This window comes from Pteropus vampyrus, unplaced genomic scaffold (assembly GCF_000151845.1).
Source record: "Pteropus vampyrus isolate Shadow unplaced genomic scaffold, Pvam_2.0 Scaffold8, whole genome shotgun sequence".
NCBI lineage: Eukaryota > Metazoa > Chordata > Mammalia > Chiroptera > Pteropodidae > Pteropus > Pteropus vampyrus.
In genome coordinates, this window is record NW_011888789.1 from 6,479,335 (window position 1) to 6,493,156 (window position 13,822).

At 35.2% G+C, this 13,822-nt stretch overlaps 1 protein-coding gene across 1 annotated transcript in view; it reads right to left on the reverse strand.

Annotated features, from left to right (window-relative positions):
* The window catches only part of PPP2CB (protein phosphatase 2 catalytic subunit beta), a 30,188-nt gene extending 16,372 nt beyond the window's left edge, over positions 1-13,816 (reverse strand). The window contains exon 1 of the mRNA XM_011371957.1: positions 13,684-13,816. Within this exon, the coding sequence (XP_011370259.1) occupies positions 13,684-13,785 (102 nt within the window). The 5' untranslated portion in view covers positions 13,786-13,816. The remainder of the gene's footprint in view (positions 1-13,683) is intronic.
* Between the last annotated feature and the right edge of the window lie 6 nt (positions 13,817-13,822).

Sequence of the window (13,822 nt, forward strand, 5' to 3'; positions counted from 1 at the left end):
CTTCTGATAAGCTATTTATCACATTTCCAGGTCTATGAGAGATTACGAACAGAAAACCATGAAGGATAAGAGGTAAGAACTGGGACTAACACAGATATATAAACTAAGATTAAGAAACAACCCCACAGCGAAAATAATGGTAGTGAAAATGACACTGGGCAACAAAAGTCATTTGAAGATTCAAGTAGGGCCCAGGGAGGAGAGCTAAGACTAGGGGGAGAGTGGGACTTTAGGGACAGACACTTCTCTGACCCTCTAAAGAGCATTTAAAAACACGGATTTAGGGTTTCTCTATACATAATGTAAGTTCCTATTTTTCTGCATCTTTGTCAACAGACTTTTAATACTCTTGCCAATTACTGGGTGTAAAATAGTTTCTTTTAATTTGCACCTCTGATATGTCTTAGAAAGCGGCTTTTTGTGTTTACTGGTCATTGGATTTCTTTTTGTGAAATGCCTACTCACAAAATTAGCTTAATTTTTCTATTAGGTTGTTTATACTTTCCCTATTGATTTGTACCAGTTTTCTTTTTTAGTATTATAAATATTTACCTTTTATTGGTTTCATGCATTTTAAATATCTTCTCACAGTCTGGGGATGGTGTTTTCATTTTGCTTAAGTGTTATTAAAGGTTTTTTTGTATTTGTTTCTAAACTTTAAGATAGCCGAATTTATCGCTTTTCCCTCTTTATGGATATTTGAGTCTTGTTTTAGAAACTGTTTCCTACACAGAGATCAGAAAGGCATTCCTGTATTTTTATACATGAATGTTCTTACTTTCACATTTAACAAGTTTTTAATACAGAGCTGGAATTTGTTACATGGTATAATGTAGGGATTCATTTTATTATTCCTAATGTTTAGCCAACTGGCTCAGCATTATTTACTATACTGTGCCATCCTTTCTTCATTAAGTTATAATGCCTCCTCCACCAAGCTTTAGAAAAGACTCATGTCTGTTTCCTGATTTCTTAAAACTAGAAACAACCTTATATACGCTCTCAGATTCCCCTTAACATTATTTACTGAAGGAGCTGCCTGTCTCTTGAACTGCTTTGCTGTCTAACCACTGTGCTGTAACACATGAAACTAATATAAAATAATGCTGAGTGTCAACTATAATTGAAAAATTTTTTAAAGTGAGGGAGAAGGTGAAGAGGAACAAGAAGTTCAAATTTCCAGTTATAAAATAAATAAAATTGACTCGAGTCACATAACATTAAGATTTAACAAGTTAATGCTATTTTTAACAACTTAAAAATCAACTAAAGGGAACATTATCAAAAACAAAGGAAAGATTATTTAATATATAGTACTTGTACTGGACAACATTTATCAGGTTAACAAACCATTCACTCTGATGTACAACATACGCAGCAATCACTTGACACATCAAAATATTCCTGAAGAGTAAGGTTCATGTATTCACGAAACAAATATTTGTCTGTTGTAGGCCAGGCACCAGAGATAGAGAAACAGGTAAACCCTCTAGCCTCAACACACTCAACCAAACAAAATAAAAACATCTGTATACAAAAAGGGTTAAAAAAAGAGAAGCCTGGGAAAATATTTATAGTACACAAGATAACAGAAACACATTGACATGTGTAATATAAAGATATTTGTAGAATAAATCACAATTTGTCTTAAAAATCATTGATTCTGTCAATCTCAAGAGGTCACATTTCCGAGAAATCCTAAGAAACTATATATTTTTGAAAAAGAGCATTTGAGAATACGAAGTTCTGCATTAGCCATCTTTGTTTAAAATGTTAAATGGAAAAGGGCCTGTAACTATTTTTATACTAATTGACTTAAAATGTAATTTAAAGTTATATTTTTCTGCATATTAATATCAGAAAGTTAATTTTTAAGTCTAGGTAAAGAGGTTTTCTAGTGGTGGCTTCTTAATAGTTCCATGACTTATAATATTGAAACTACTAGGTTTTATTGAAAAATATTTATTCACTTAATATACAGATAAGTGAATGTAGCAGTTCTCAAAGTATGACCCAAGGGGATGTTCAGAGGTAATAGATTTACTATTGTTGTTTTACATAATAAACACTTTTGAAATGTCTGTTTTAATTGCCAATACAGTAAGCATCAATACAACTAAGATAAACAAAGGCCCTTTGCAGTCCGTAAGTGTTAAGAGTATAAAGGGTCATGAGACTAAAAAGCTTAAAAATTGCTTATTAATGCATCTGTTTTGTTGACCTACATGTAACATGAAACAGACCAAAGGGTAAGTAGGTTCACATTTCTACAGACTTGTATCCTAGTCACTTCGACTTGTTTTCAATGACTATTAGTATTCTATTACATTAATCCAAGATACTGTTAGAATAAATAAAACAAAATCACAATGAAAGTTTGTATATACATTGTAGGAATCACAAAGAAAGTCGATCTTCAGAGTGACCTACGCCAACTAGATGCACGCAGCTGACTTTTAATTTCAAGTGATTCTAAGCAGTAGGGACAATGGCAAGTTCTAGTATAACAGAAGTGTTCTCTCCAGGTTTCTACAACATTTCTAACATATGATTTTGACTGTGGCTACAATCTTTAATTTATACAAAATTTCCAAACTTGTCTCTCCAGCTTTCCTTCCGATTCTAGGCTACCAAATATTCTTCCAATAAATACTGTCTGTTTCTGTTTAAATCAGCCTGGTAGACTTCCCGAGTTATGAACTATGTAGCCCTTATTTTTTCTTCTCTTTGCCTATAATTAGTTAAAATGAGATTATATGTATAGAAGTCTTTTGAAAATATGGGTTCTCCTCTTAGTTCGACTCTAACTGTGTAACCTTAAGACCTATATATCCTTCAGTTTCTTCACTTAGACTAGGTATTTATGAGTCTGTATCTTTAAAATAGGAAGTCTTATCTTCCACGTGCATACTCTAGAAATAGCTATTCTTTTCCAAACAGAAATTCTTTAAGGAATGATTCTTAGCTGCATGGCAAAAGATAGTATTTTATTATCATCCTGTCACTGAAATTATTATTTTTATTTTTTTTGGTGGAGGGAAGAATACTTAAACTATGAGTTAATTTTTCTCACATAAGAAGACTGGAGGTAGGCAGCCCTGGATTGGCACAGCTTCTCAAGGGCCATCAGGGCAGTGGACTCTTTCCATCTACCTTCTTTGCCACCTTTAATAAACAGAATGCCATCTCACGGTCACAAAATAGTGGTGCACCTCTAGGCAATGTATCTGGTACCCTATTTAGCAAGGAGACAGAATGGGCAAAAGACCAAAGGGTACATGCCAGCCTAGTCTATCCATTTGACAAAGCTTTCCCAGAATTCTCAGCTACTCGTCACATCTCACTGGCCATTAAAGACACATGCTCCTTACTGCCCCAACCAATCATAAATGTGATTTTCTGTTAAAATGAGGGTAGAGTCACTAAAGGTATAATTCCAATTAGAAGTGAAGGGAATTTTAGAGATGATCAAGCATCTCCTGAAGGGTCTTACAAATGGCTCAGAAATGTCTAAGATCAGATAGGAACCAATATTTTAACCAAACTTATTCCATAAGATGGTTCTTAATTTTGTTCTGAAAAATAATCAAACTGAATAGCACAAATCATTAGAAAATTCGATCAGCGCTTATGTCATCTATTTATTATTTTTTCTTTTAAATCAATAACTGGCTGATTTGAATTCTGAAAGGAAATCTACTTCATGTATGACTATCTTACTGTCTTACTTTAAATTCAGAAATAAGAAGCACCAAAATGTAATTATCCAATTGTTATTTTAAAGATATATTAACCCAACACAGGTTTTCTAAAACTACCGGATGGGTTAAGATATAGCAGTCCCCCCTTATCTGTGATTTCAGTTACCTGAGGTCAACCAAGGTCTGAAAATACTAAATGGAAAATTCCAGAAATAAACAATTACTGTTTTAAATTGCACACCATTCTGAGCAGTATAATGAAATCTTGTGCGATCTGCCTCAGGGCCTGACTCATCCCTTTGTCCAGTATATCCATGCTGTATACACTTAGCCACCCATTAGTCACTTAGTAACTGGCTTGGTGATCAGATCGACTGTTGGGTTATTGTAGTCCTTGTGTTCAAGTAACCTTTATTTTATTTACTAATGGCCCCAAAGCCATTCGAATAACTTTTATTACAGTATATTGTTAAAACTGTTCTATTTTATTCTTAATGTTGTTAACCTCCTATCTTGCCTAACTTATAAAGTAAATTTTATCATAGGTATGTATAGGAAAAACATATTGTATATAGAGTTTGGTACTGTCCAAGGTTTCAGGCCTCCACTGGGGGTGTTGGAATGTATCCCCTGCAGATAAGGGGGGAACTACTGCATATGAGAGAGTATGTATATGTGTGTATGTCTTATAATATTTCCTGAGTTTTTATCTACATAGTATAGTGAAGAAAATACCTGGCAGGCTAGTGTGAGCCACCTCCACCCCTTATTTTATCTCCAGTCCACAGATCTCCTGCTTTTAAACACTTAATTTATAACCCACACCCTTTATTCGGATTCCTAGCTCACCAAGTGGTCTTACTGTAACATCACTTTGGCTTGCCTTCAAGGAAAGAATGTGTTGGACAGGTAGAAATATATAGTTCACCTGATACTTAGAATTCTCAATGTAAAAACCTTTGTGTGTCTGGAGTTCCCAAGGTCACCCCTAGGTTTGGTGGGTATTTTGCAAAGAAGACCCACAGAACTCAGCACATAGTCAGACTCATGGCTGTGACTTGTTACAGGAAATGGATATGAAGCAAAATCAGCAAAGGGAAAGGCGAATGGGGCAAAGTCCTGAGTAAATCAGCTGCAAGCTTCCAAGAGTCCTCTCCCATTCTTGTCACACAGAGTACACTTAATGCCTGCAGCAATGTGAGTTGTGACAACACACTTGAAATGCTGTCTACCAGGAAAGTTCATTAACGGACTCAGTGCCCAAGATTTGTAATTGGGAGCTGGTACCTTTTGCCTAGCATGTACCAAAATTTCTGATTGTCAGAAGGAAAGCATGTGTCAGCATAAATTACATGGTCTCCATACACAGTTTAGGCACAATGAGCCATTCTTAACGGGGAATGGTGGGAACCCTGCCCAAATCCTGTTTCCAGACACTAGCCAAGAGCAACCTTGAAATGAGGACTTTCTGTACACCTTGCGATTCTATATGTAATTTCATAAGTGTTCTCTAATGTGACTTAGCAGCCAAAGTTTAATTATCTTTAAGACATGGATAAGACCAAGTTTAAACTTGTGAAGTGAAGGACTGTGGTGGTGATTAAGTGCCACTTTACAGACATACATACAGGCAAATAGCTGTTATTAATGCTGTGACACTGCTGTATACCTATCCATTTAAACTTGTTTCCTTTCTCACCCATTTAAGACATTATCTTTCTGGATGCTATAAATCAAATCTATCTTAGAAAATCTAAGATTTGGGGATGACATTCACATATAATAAAATGAACAAAATATTTTCCCTGCTAGCCATGTTTTAGAAGTGCAGAATAGGTAAACAGACTCAAGTCTCCTCCACCTCCCAACAGATGACATTCTATTTTTGTGTTGGGGCACAGTGCCAGAGCCACATTAAAAAGCCACTGTATTTGGTTTTGGCAGTCAGTATATAAATTTTCTTTCCATCTCTATTTAGCAAATATAAAACATTAAAGGTTATTTCTTACTCTCTAGGCAAATTAATCTACAGAAAGCCATAGAACAGACCGATGTCTCAAACAGATGAAATTAAATGAAGTGAAAAATTCCACAGGGCTAGGTTAATATAAGCAGGGTGCTTGTCCTCCTTTGTTACAAGGTTTTTCCATAAATGACAGTTGACCTTTTTAAAAAAAAATAAATAAATAACAATAAAATAAACCTTTCCTTTTAGTTAAACAATAGTCAAGTGTCTGCAGGCCAATCAATGTCAAGCTTGGAAATGCAAGAATAAATTACATACTGTTGAAATTTCAAAAGAATGAAGTTTGTAAATGTACATAGACCAAGATATATTGTTGTGAAAAAAATTTTAGGATATTATACCTATGATCCCATTTAATAAAAACAATACACCACAAACACCCATCCCCTCTCCAACACACATTTTTTTGCACACGGAGAAGAGAGCCTGGAAGACTGTTTTCTCCGAGGAAGGAGGGCAGTGGATGGGCAAGGTGGGTGCCACATTTCTGAGATGACTGAATTTAAAAAAAATATATATGTATTAGCTATTAAATCTGAGAAAAATAACTTTTTAAACTTCGAAACAAATTCCAGATGGCAATAGATTATGAAACAACTGCCGTGCCATATCCATATCATGGAATTTTATTCAGCCATAAAAAGGAATGAAGTACTGCTACATGCAACAACATGGAAGAATCTTGAAAATATTCTAAGTGAAAAAAGCCAGACACGAAAGACTACAGATTGTATGGTTCAACTTATATAAAACGTCTAGAATAAGCAAATCTATAGAGACAGAATGTAGATTAGTGGATTCCACAGTTTGGGGGAGTGATTGCTAATGGGTACAGGGTTTCTTATTTATTTATTTATTTATTTATTTTTTGGAGTGATGAAAATGTTCTGGAATTAGGTTGTGATGATGACTGGAAAACTTTATGAATATACTAAAACCACTTAATTGTGTTCTTTGAAAGATGACTTTTATGGTAATGTGAACTATCTCTCAATAAAAAATCGTATGAGGAAAACACCAAAACTAAATGTGAAATATTGTTGTAGCTCAATGGAGTTAAAATAATCTAGTGGATTTGAATTCTACCCAATCGTTTCTCTTCAACAAAGGCAGTTCTCACTTCGCATAATCCCTATGTGCATGAATTTCAATTACCATGGTTTAGTTAAATAACATCAGGCCCAGAACAACGTGGTTCAAACATAAGTTACTACAGTATATTTACTATAATTACATAAAGTAAAAATTTTACTGCTAGTATGTAAATCACTACATAAACAAGAGGTGCAGTATCATGATCAGTCATGAACAATGACCAATCAACATTCTTTCTTTCGAAGTCTTTCACAGCACATCTGTTCGCACCCTGACACCAAAGTGTGTAATAGTTGCATTGCCTCTTTATCTTCCAGCAATAAACTCATGTGACATGTTATAAAAGTAGAAACTCAAAAGAAGGATTTGGTCAATAATGATGAAATTGCAGCAAAGAAATAAAAAGTGGTAATGCTGGAAATTAAATTCAAATAAAAAACTTATTAGAAAAATAGCTGACTGTGGGAATGCTGGCAACTGCTGCCACTGGAGAGACTCTAGATACGCAGCCAGAAAATAAATAAGTAGACTTGGTGACATAAATGAGGAAAGCAGATGTGAAGAAAAGGATGAAGATATCCAAGAGGAAGTGATGCTGGCAAAAATCTCATTAAACGAACTCTCAGACATATTCCATCCACAACACTGAAAGCACGAAGGAGAAAATGTTGGAAGCTAATCCAAACTTTAAAAAGGTAAATTTATCAGAATCTTAGCATATTCCACAAAGTAAGATTTCTCAAAATCCAATATGGAATTTCTGTATCAGAATACTTGTCATGCTCTTTTTAAAAATGCACATTCTTAGACCTGCCCAACACATAATAAATCAGTCTCTGGGATGGAGTCAAGAAATTTGAATTTTTAAATTTGCTTTCCAAGTGATTCTTGGGTACACACAAAGCTTAAGGAAAAGTTGGATAATTTTGACTAGAGGAAAATGTTAAAATGTACAGTAAAAATTTAAAAACTAGGAAAGAATATTGTAAACATTTTAAAATGGCTAATTTTCTTCATTTTCAGAGTTTACAGAATCGAGAAAAGACAAGATGTTATGAAATTTAGAAACTTTACATCCTACCCACTCTATTCTGATAAATCTACCCATGTTTTCTTCATGTATTTTGGTATTTTCATTTATTTATTGTTTATTAAAGTTCTTGTCACCTAAAATCTGTTATGAAGTAAAAACCTGTGTAGTGAAGACTTAACCTCACCCAAAGAGAGGTCCGGCCTTTGCCCCTGGGTACTAGGAGGTGGTCACCATGGGATGCTTGATGAGAGTATCTTTGCCTGCACACTTTGACCATTGGACAGCCCAACGATGTGATTTATGCCGGGGGATTTGGGTGACCTGGTATCAGTTCTGCCTGTGGAGGACCTGGATATTAATGATGTCAGCCTCTCCTGAATTCTGCACTATGCATCTCCTCCCTTGGCTGATTTTAATCTGTATTCTTTCTAATAAACTGTAATCATGAATTTAACAGCTTTCAGTTAGTTCTGTATGTCCATCCTGTGAATTACTGAAACTGAGAGTGGTTTTGGAACCCACTGAACTTGCAACTGGTGTCAGAAGTATGTGTGGTCTTGGGAACTGTGCCCTCTAACTCCGCAATATCTTTTTAAATCACAAAAGTAAACCATATTACAAAGAATTTGAAAGGCTTCTCTGGCCGCTCTATTAAAAGAACCTCCTAAGCTCAAACCCATCACTCTCCCCATCCTCTGCTTTTTCTTCCCAGCAAGAATCATTACCCAACATACTATCGAATTTTCTTATAATCTGTCCCCTCTTCTGTTTGTAGCTGAATCTCCAGCACTTTAAACAAGGTCCAGAGCACATAGAAGCGTCAACTAGAATTTATTAAATGTACAGCGTAAATACACAGTGGCAGCATTTATTCAACCGCTCCTCTCTTTTCTTCCTCGTTTCCCACAGAATAAGTGCCTCCTTTGCAACTAAAGCAATGGCAAGACTGCACTGCACCTTATTCAGGACATAAATAACATATGGAAATCTTTCAAAGGTAGAAGAAACTTTCTAATTATTTTCCTCTCTATGAAACGGGAAGAGCAAAATTAAACTATAATGCACACACTATATCTTGCACATTAAAAAAAAATAATTTTATGCTAAGAAGTCAGTTCAAATAAAGTTTCAGCTAAGATTAAACAGGGAAGGACATTTAATTTCACCTGCCATCCCACTCGCAAAACGACTCTTTGTATAAAATACTATTTAATAGATCTTTAATAGAATTTAGCACATTTTTGAACTGTATCATAGTGCTATTATAGTACAAGTTAGTAATATCAGGATGCATGTACCTCAAGATTGTCATTTACTTCTTTTTAATCACAGAAGTATTTCAGTCAAAGGACAGCCTGCAAGGGGCAATAAACTGTCCCAGACTACAAGAGGCGGCAAAGAAAGTATAAGCTTGAACTGCCTCATTCCCAAGAAAGGAAACTGTATTTGTTAATGCGCAAGCCTCTTTCCCTAATTATGATTATTAAGGAAATTCAGATTTGAAAAGCTACATGCAGAGAGTATTCTACAACATCTGGTCATTAATAAACGGTTAGTATAAAAGAAAAAAATTTCTTCATGCAAGTTAAAGAACCAGGATTAGGTTTACATTTCACTACATTTATAAGGAGAATTATAAAGAAATCAGTTCAACACAATTAAAAATTCCCATTTAAACTAATGTAGACTCAAATTTTTCACACACATTCGAGTATGTCTATTTTAATGCCATTCTTAGAAAAACTAAGTTCAGAAAATAGTGAGTTTATACAGTCTAAAATGCAGTCATAATTTTGGTATGAACTTTATCTTCAATGTCTGACATTTTAGTTTCCTGCCACCAAAAGACTTCATAGCATTTATCTTTAAAAGCCTGTGAAGGAAAAATTTCTGCAAAATTTTCAAATTAGAATAAAAGGCATTTGTTGCAAATAAAACTACTCCATGTGAAAAGAAAATTTATAATATAAATATCTTCATTTAATCTATGGATATAATTTAACATACATATGCAGTCAAGAAATGATTAATTGATTTTTAAAAAGTCTGCTTTCTAGTCATCAGCAATAGTTCATGCTAGTCTGGTTTGGTTTAGTTTCTTTATCTGTCTGCTATGAGGTTGACAATTTGTTCAGTCAGTAGATTTGGGTTTTAACCTCAGACTCCACTGTAATCATGTCATTCTTTGTTATAATAAGAAAGAAGGAACTACTTTCTATATCATTGCATTTTAAACTGTATCAATGGACCACCAAAGCTGGCACTACTCCTTGTTCAAGGGAAGTTAAAATGAAAGCACCAGTTAAGGTTTTTGTCTGTTGAGACTTTATTTTTTACTTATTTATTTAGTTCGTTAGTTATAGTCTGTCAAAGAAAAGTAATCCAAGAGATTTTTCTCAACTCACAAAAATCATTCATTTTGATCAGGATCTAATTTTCATCAAGATGGTTTTAGGTATTTGGGAATTTAAGCCTGCCATTTTACATTTCTGAAGTAACATCCTAAAGATATTTCTGCTTATTATAAGGCTGAGGCCAGGACCAAGAAATATATCCATTAGTCCAATATAAAATTAACGTATTTATACTCCTATACAAGCCTCAAAATTTTTCTAAGTAGGCACTGTACAATCAGAATGAAGATCAGCTAACACACCAACAGGCTCAATTTCCCTTCCTAGAGTATCATCACCAAAGTTCTTTAGTATAAAAGAAAGTTCATCAGGTCAAAGAGCCTAAAAAATGTCTTCCTGAGATTCTGCCAAGAGTTAAATATAGTTCTAGTCACAGAATGTCCTGAACAGTGCCAGACTGGCTCTCTAGGCACACCATCTTTTAAAATTACTGTGCATACTGCTGTTGCAGGAATGAGTAGCAGAAATAATTTCTCTATACACGACTCAAATTTACAATTAGCTTCAAAAGTTGGACTGCTAATTTAATGTTAAGAGCTAGTCGTCTCAGAAGATATGCCTTACTATTTTATGCAAACAACTTTTCTCTAGACAGAAATCCACCTTGAAGGCAAGACATACCATAACCATTCATTTTTGTTGTTGTTATTCTTCAATTCATTTTTGTTGTTGTTATTCTTCAATTGGCATTAGGATGGATTTCATTTTTGCCACTACCCCAAAATAGGGCCTTTACCAGTATCACTTTGGTCTTAATTTCAGGTGACTCATTTTTTAGGCAATCGAAGTTAAAACAGAAACAATTTTTAGGAAAAACCACCATCATATAAAGTAACTTTCCAGAGTAGTATTTCCAATAGACTCCAAAAATCATGCCAATAAAAAAAAAAATTAATTAAAATCTAGACACAAAGATATAAAGAGAAAGATGATTTATAAAATTGGGCTTAACTTTTCATTTTTCTTTTATATTCTTTCTAAAAGCCTACCATTCTGACCCTGGAAGAGTTGAGCGAGTATTAAGTAGACCAAATGAAGAGTGAAGTTACTTCACAAAATTGCTACCAACCCCAGTACTTTTTGCTTCAGATAACAAGGACCACAAGAAATACTGAAACTGTATTTTTCAGGATTCTCTAGCCACTATATAAAAAACTTCTTTTGAAGTACATTTACCAGAGAGAAGCCATATCTATTTATTCTGAATCTTTTTCTAAAACAAAATGGGGCGACAGATTTAAAACAAGATAAAATAGCTATATTTAGTTTTAGTTTTTCTTCATTTTTCATTGAGTGCTTCAGGACTTTATACAAGTCCTATTCTCAATATTCACAACCAATCCAGGAGATGCGCAAATATTATCCCTGTCTTACAGATAAGGAATCAGATGCGCAAAGACACTGGCAGCTATCAATCTGTGGAGCCAGGGTGAACTCAAGCTGACTTCTTGAGTTCATGATACATAAACACTACACTTGTCAGGAAAAAAAAGAGGATGGGATAGAGATATAAAATAGAACTAGAGACTAAAGTTAGATGATAAAAAATACATATACCACAAAAAATACACATATCACAGTTGTTAGAAGAGGGCAGCAAAACTAAACATTGTTCAGAAGGGTAAAGAGAAAGGGATACTACCACACCTCTCCATCTCATTGCCAATCCCACCAAAGGGGTGGAGGACAATGATAAATGGGGATTTTCACTCACAAATTCATGTTTACTGCATAAGTATAAGTATTCAAAGAAAAAAGTGGATTAAGATATAAGCTTATATATACACCTATAAGGTCCTAGGAACCTTCAATGTGTTTAGGAGTCAAAGTAAAAATAACTGTTCTTGACAAATACAGATAGCTTTCTAGAATGATTAAAACTCAACTGTCATTTCTCTAGGAAAACATCTTAAAATTATTAGAGTCAAAGGAAAAACAGATTCAACTTCCACCTTTGTCCATAACCTCAAGCGTGTACACACACACACACGTTCATAGTGAAGGTAACTGACTCAGCTAATTTCAAAACGACATTTTGCTTGACACTAGAGCTTGAGAGAGATTTAAAACGTAAATTTTAAGGCTCATAAAATTATAGGTTATCGCACAAGAAAAATTGAATGTCTACTTTAAGCTATAAATTAACAGTTTCGCAAAAAGAAAAATACCACTTGCTTGGCAGTTCTATTTACAGAAATAACTTCTGTGTTAAATAGTTATTTAATATATGAAGTTCCTATGCAACACTACAGTTTACAACACTACTTTAACTTAATATTAGCTATTACTCCTCCATCCCTAATTAAGCTGTTTAATTTTGAGGCCCTTATTAATAACAATGACGAAATCTTTCATTCTTCAGTGTGTTTCTGAGGCATCTCGACTTCCCAACATAATGATCAAGTCTTATAAGTTATGGCTTAAAAATACAAAGCAACTCAAGAGCATTAAAGAATAAATTACCTCATTACTCCTTCAGAGGGGATGTTTTTATGCAAAAACGTATAAAAATTATTTTGCCCAATATTATTAAAGATAAACGAGAAAAACTCTAAAGTAGATGGAGTCCAAAATAATTCCAGCAATTAAGAAAGCGACATATAAAGAATTCAGAAAGCTGTCTAAGATCCCACAATCAAGAACGACTGTAAACAGTTCCACCACCCGCACACTGTATTACTCTTTGGAATAGGAAGGAAAAAAAACCTTTATATATCACAAAAAAGGAAAGAACTTTCTGAAAAGTGCTACCCTACACGAAAAACACATACTTCATTTATCATTTCAAGAAAGCACTGTTGCCAAACTTAAGATCTGCTGTCTTTCTGAAAATCAACATTTTACTTCCAAGAGTCTCTCTACGTGAAGACCAGACACCATCTGTTACGGTTACAACTAAAGTCAACCTCTATTTTAGAAATCAGTCTCTCACACCCACCTTTCTACAAATGCTTCACATTCCAAGTTAGTGATTTTTGAAGGGCCCGATTCACCTACGAAAAATCCTTCGTTTATTAACAAGGTCGTTAATAGTAACAACATCCAGGTCAATCTTCGGTGCATTTTCTAATAAGAGACTGCATTAAACTAATTGGCCAGCATTGTAAAGCTTTGAGATTGCTCGTCCACACATGAAATGAGTGTCAATAACTCCCCCAAAGAGTGTCAGTGACCCCAATCAAACGTAGGACGTGGATTCTGGTTGCCACGTTTCTCTCGCCCATCTACTCGGACCCCTTAGGCCAGTAACGTGAGCACACGCCGGGGCCAGGACGGAGGAGCCCGGAAAGGACAGCTCAACGCCCCGGGGTCTGGACCGGCCCAGCTCCGCCGGGCACAGAGCGGCCGGGCCCGGGAAAGGGCCACCGTGGCCCACCCCCAACCAGCCCCGCTCCGATATCTCTTTTCTTTTACCTTTTCGCACAGCGTCCGCACTTGGTTCTCGTTCAGCTGTTTACACTCGTTCAGCTGCTCGACCCACTGGTCCAGCTCCTTGGTGAACGCCTTGTCGTCCATGGCGGCCGGGTCCCCGCCGCCGCCCTCCCCCCTCCCC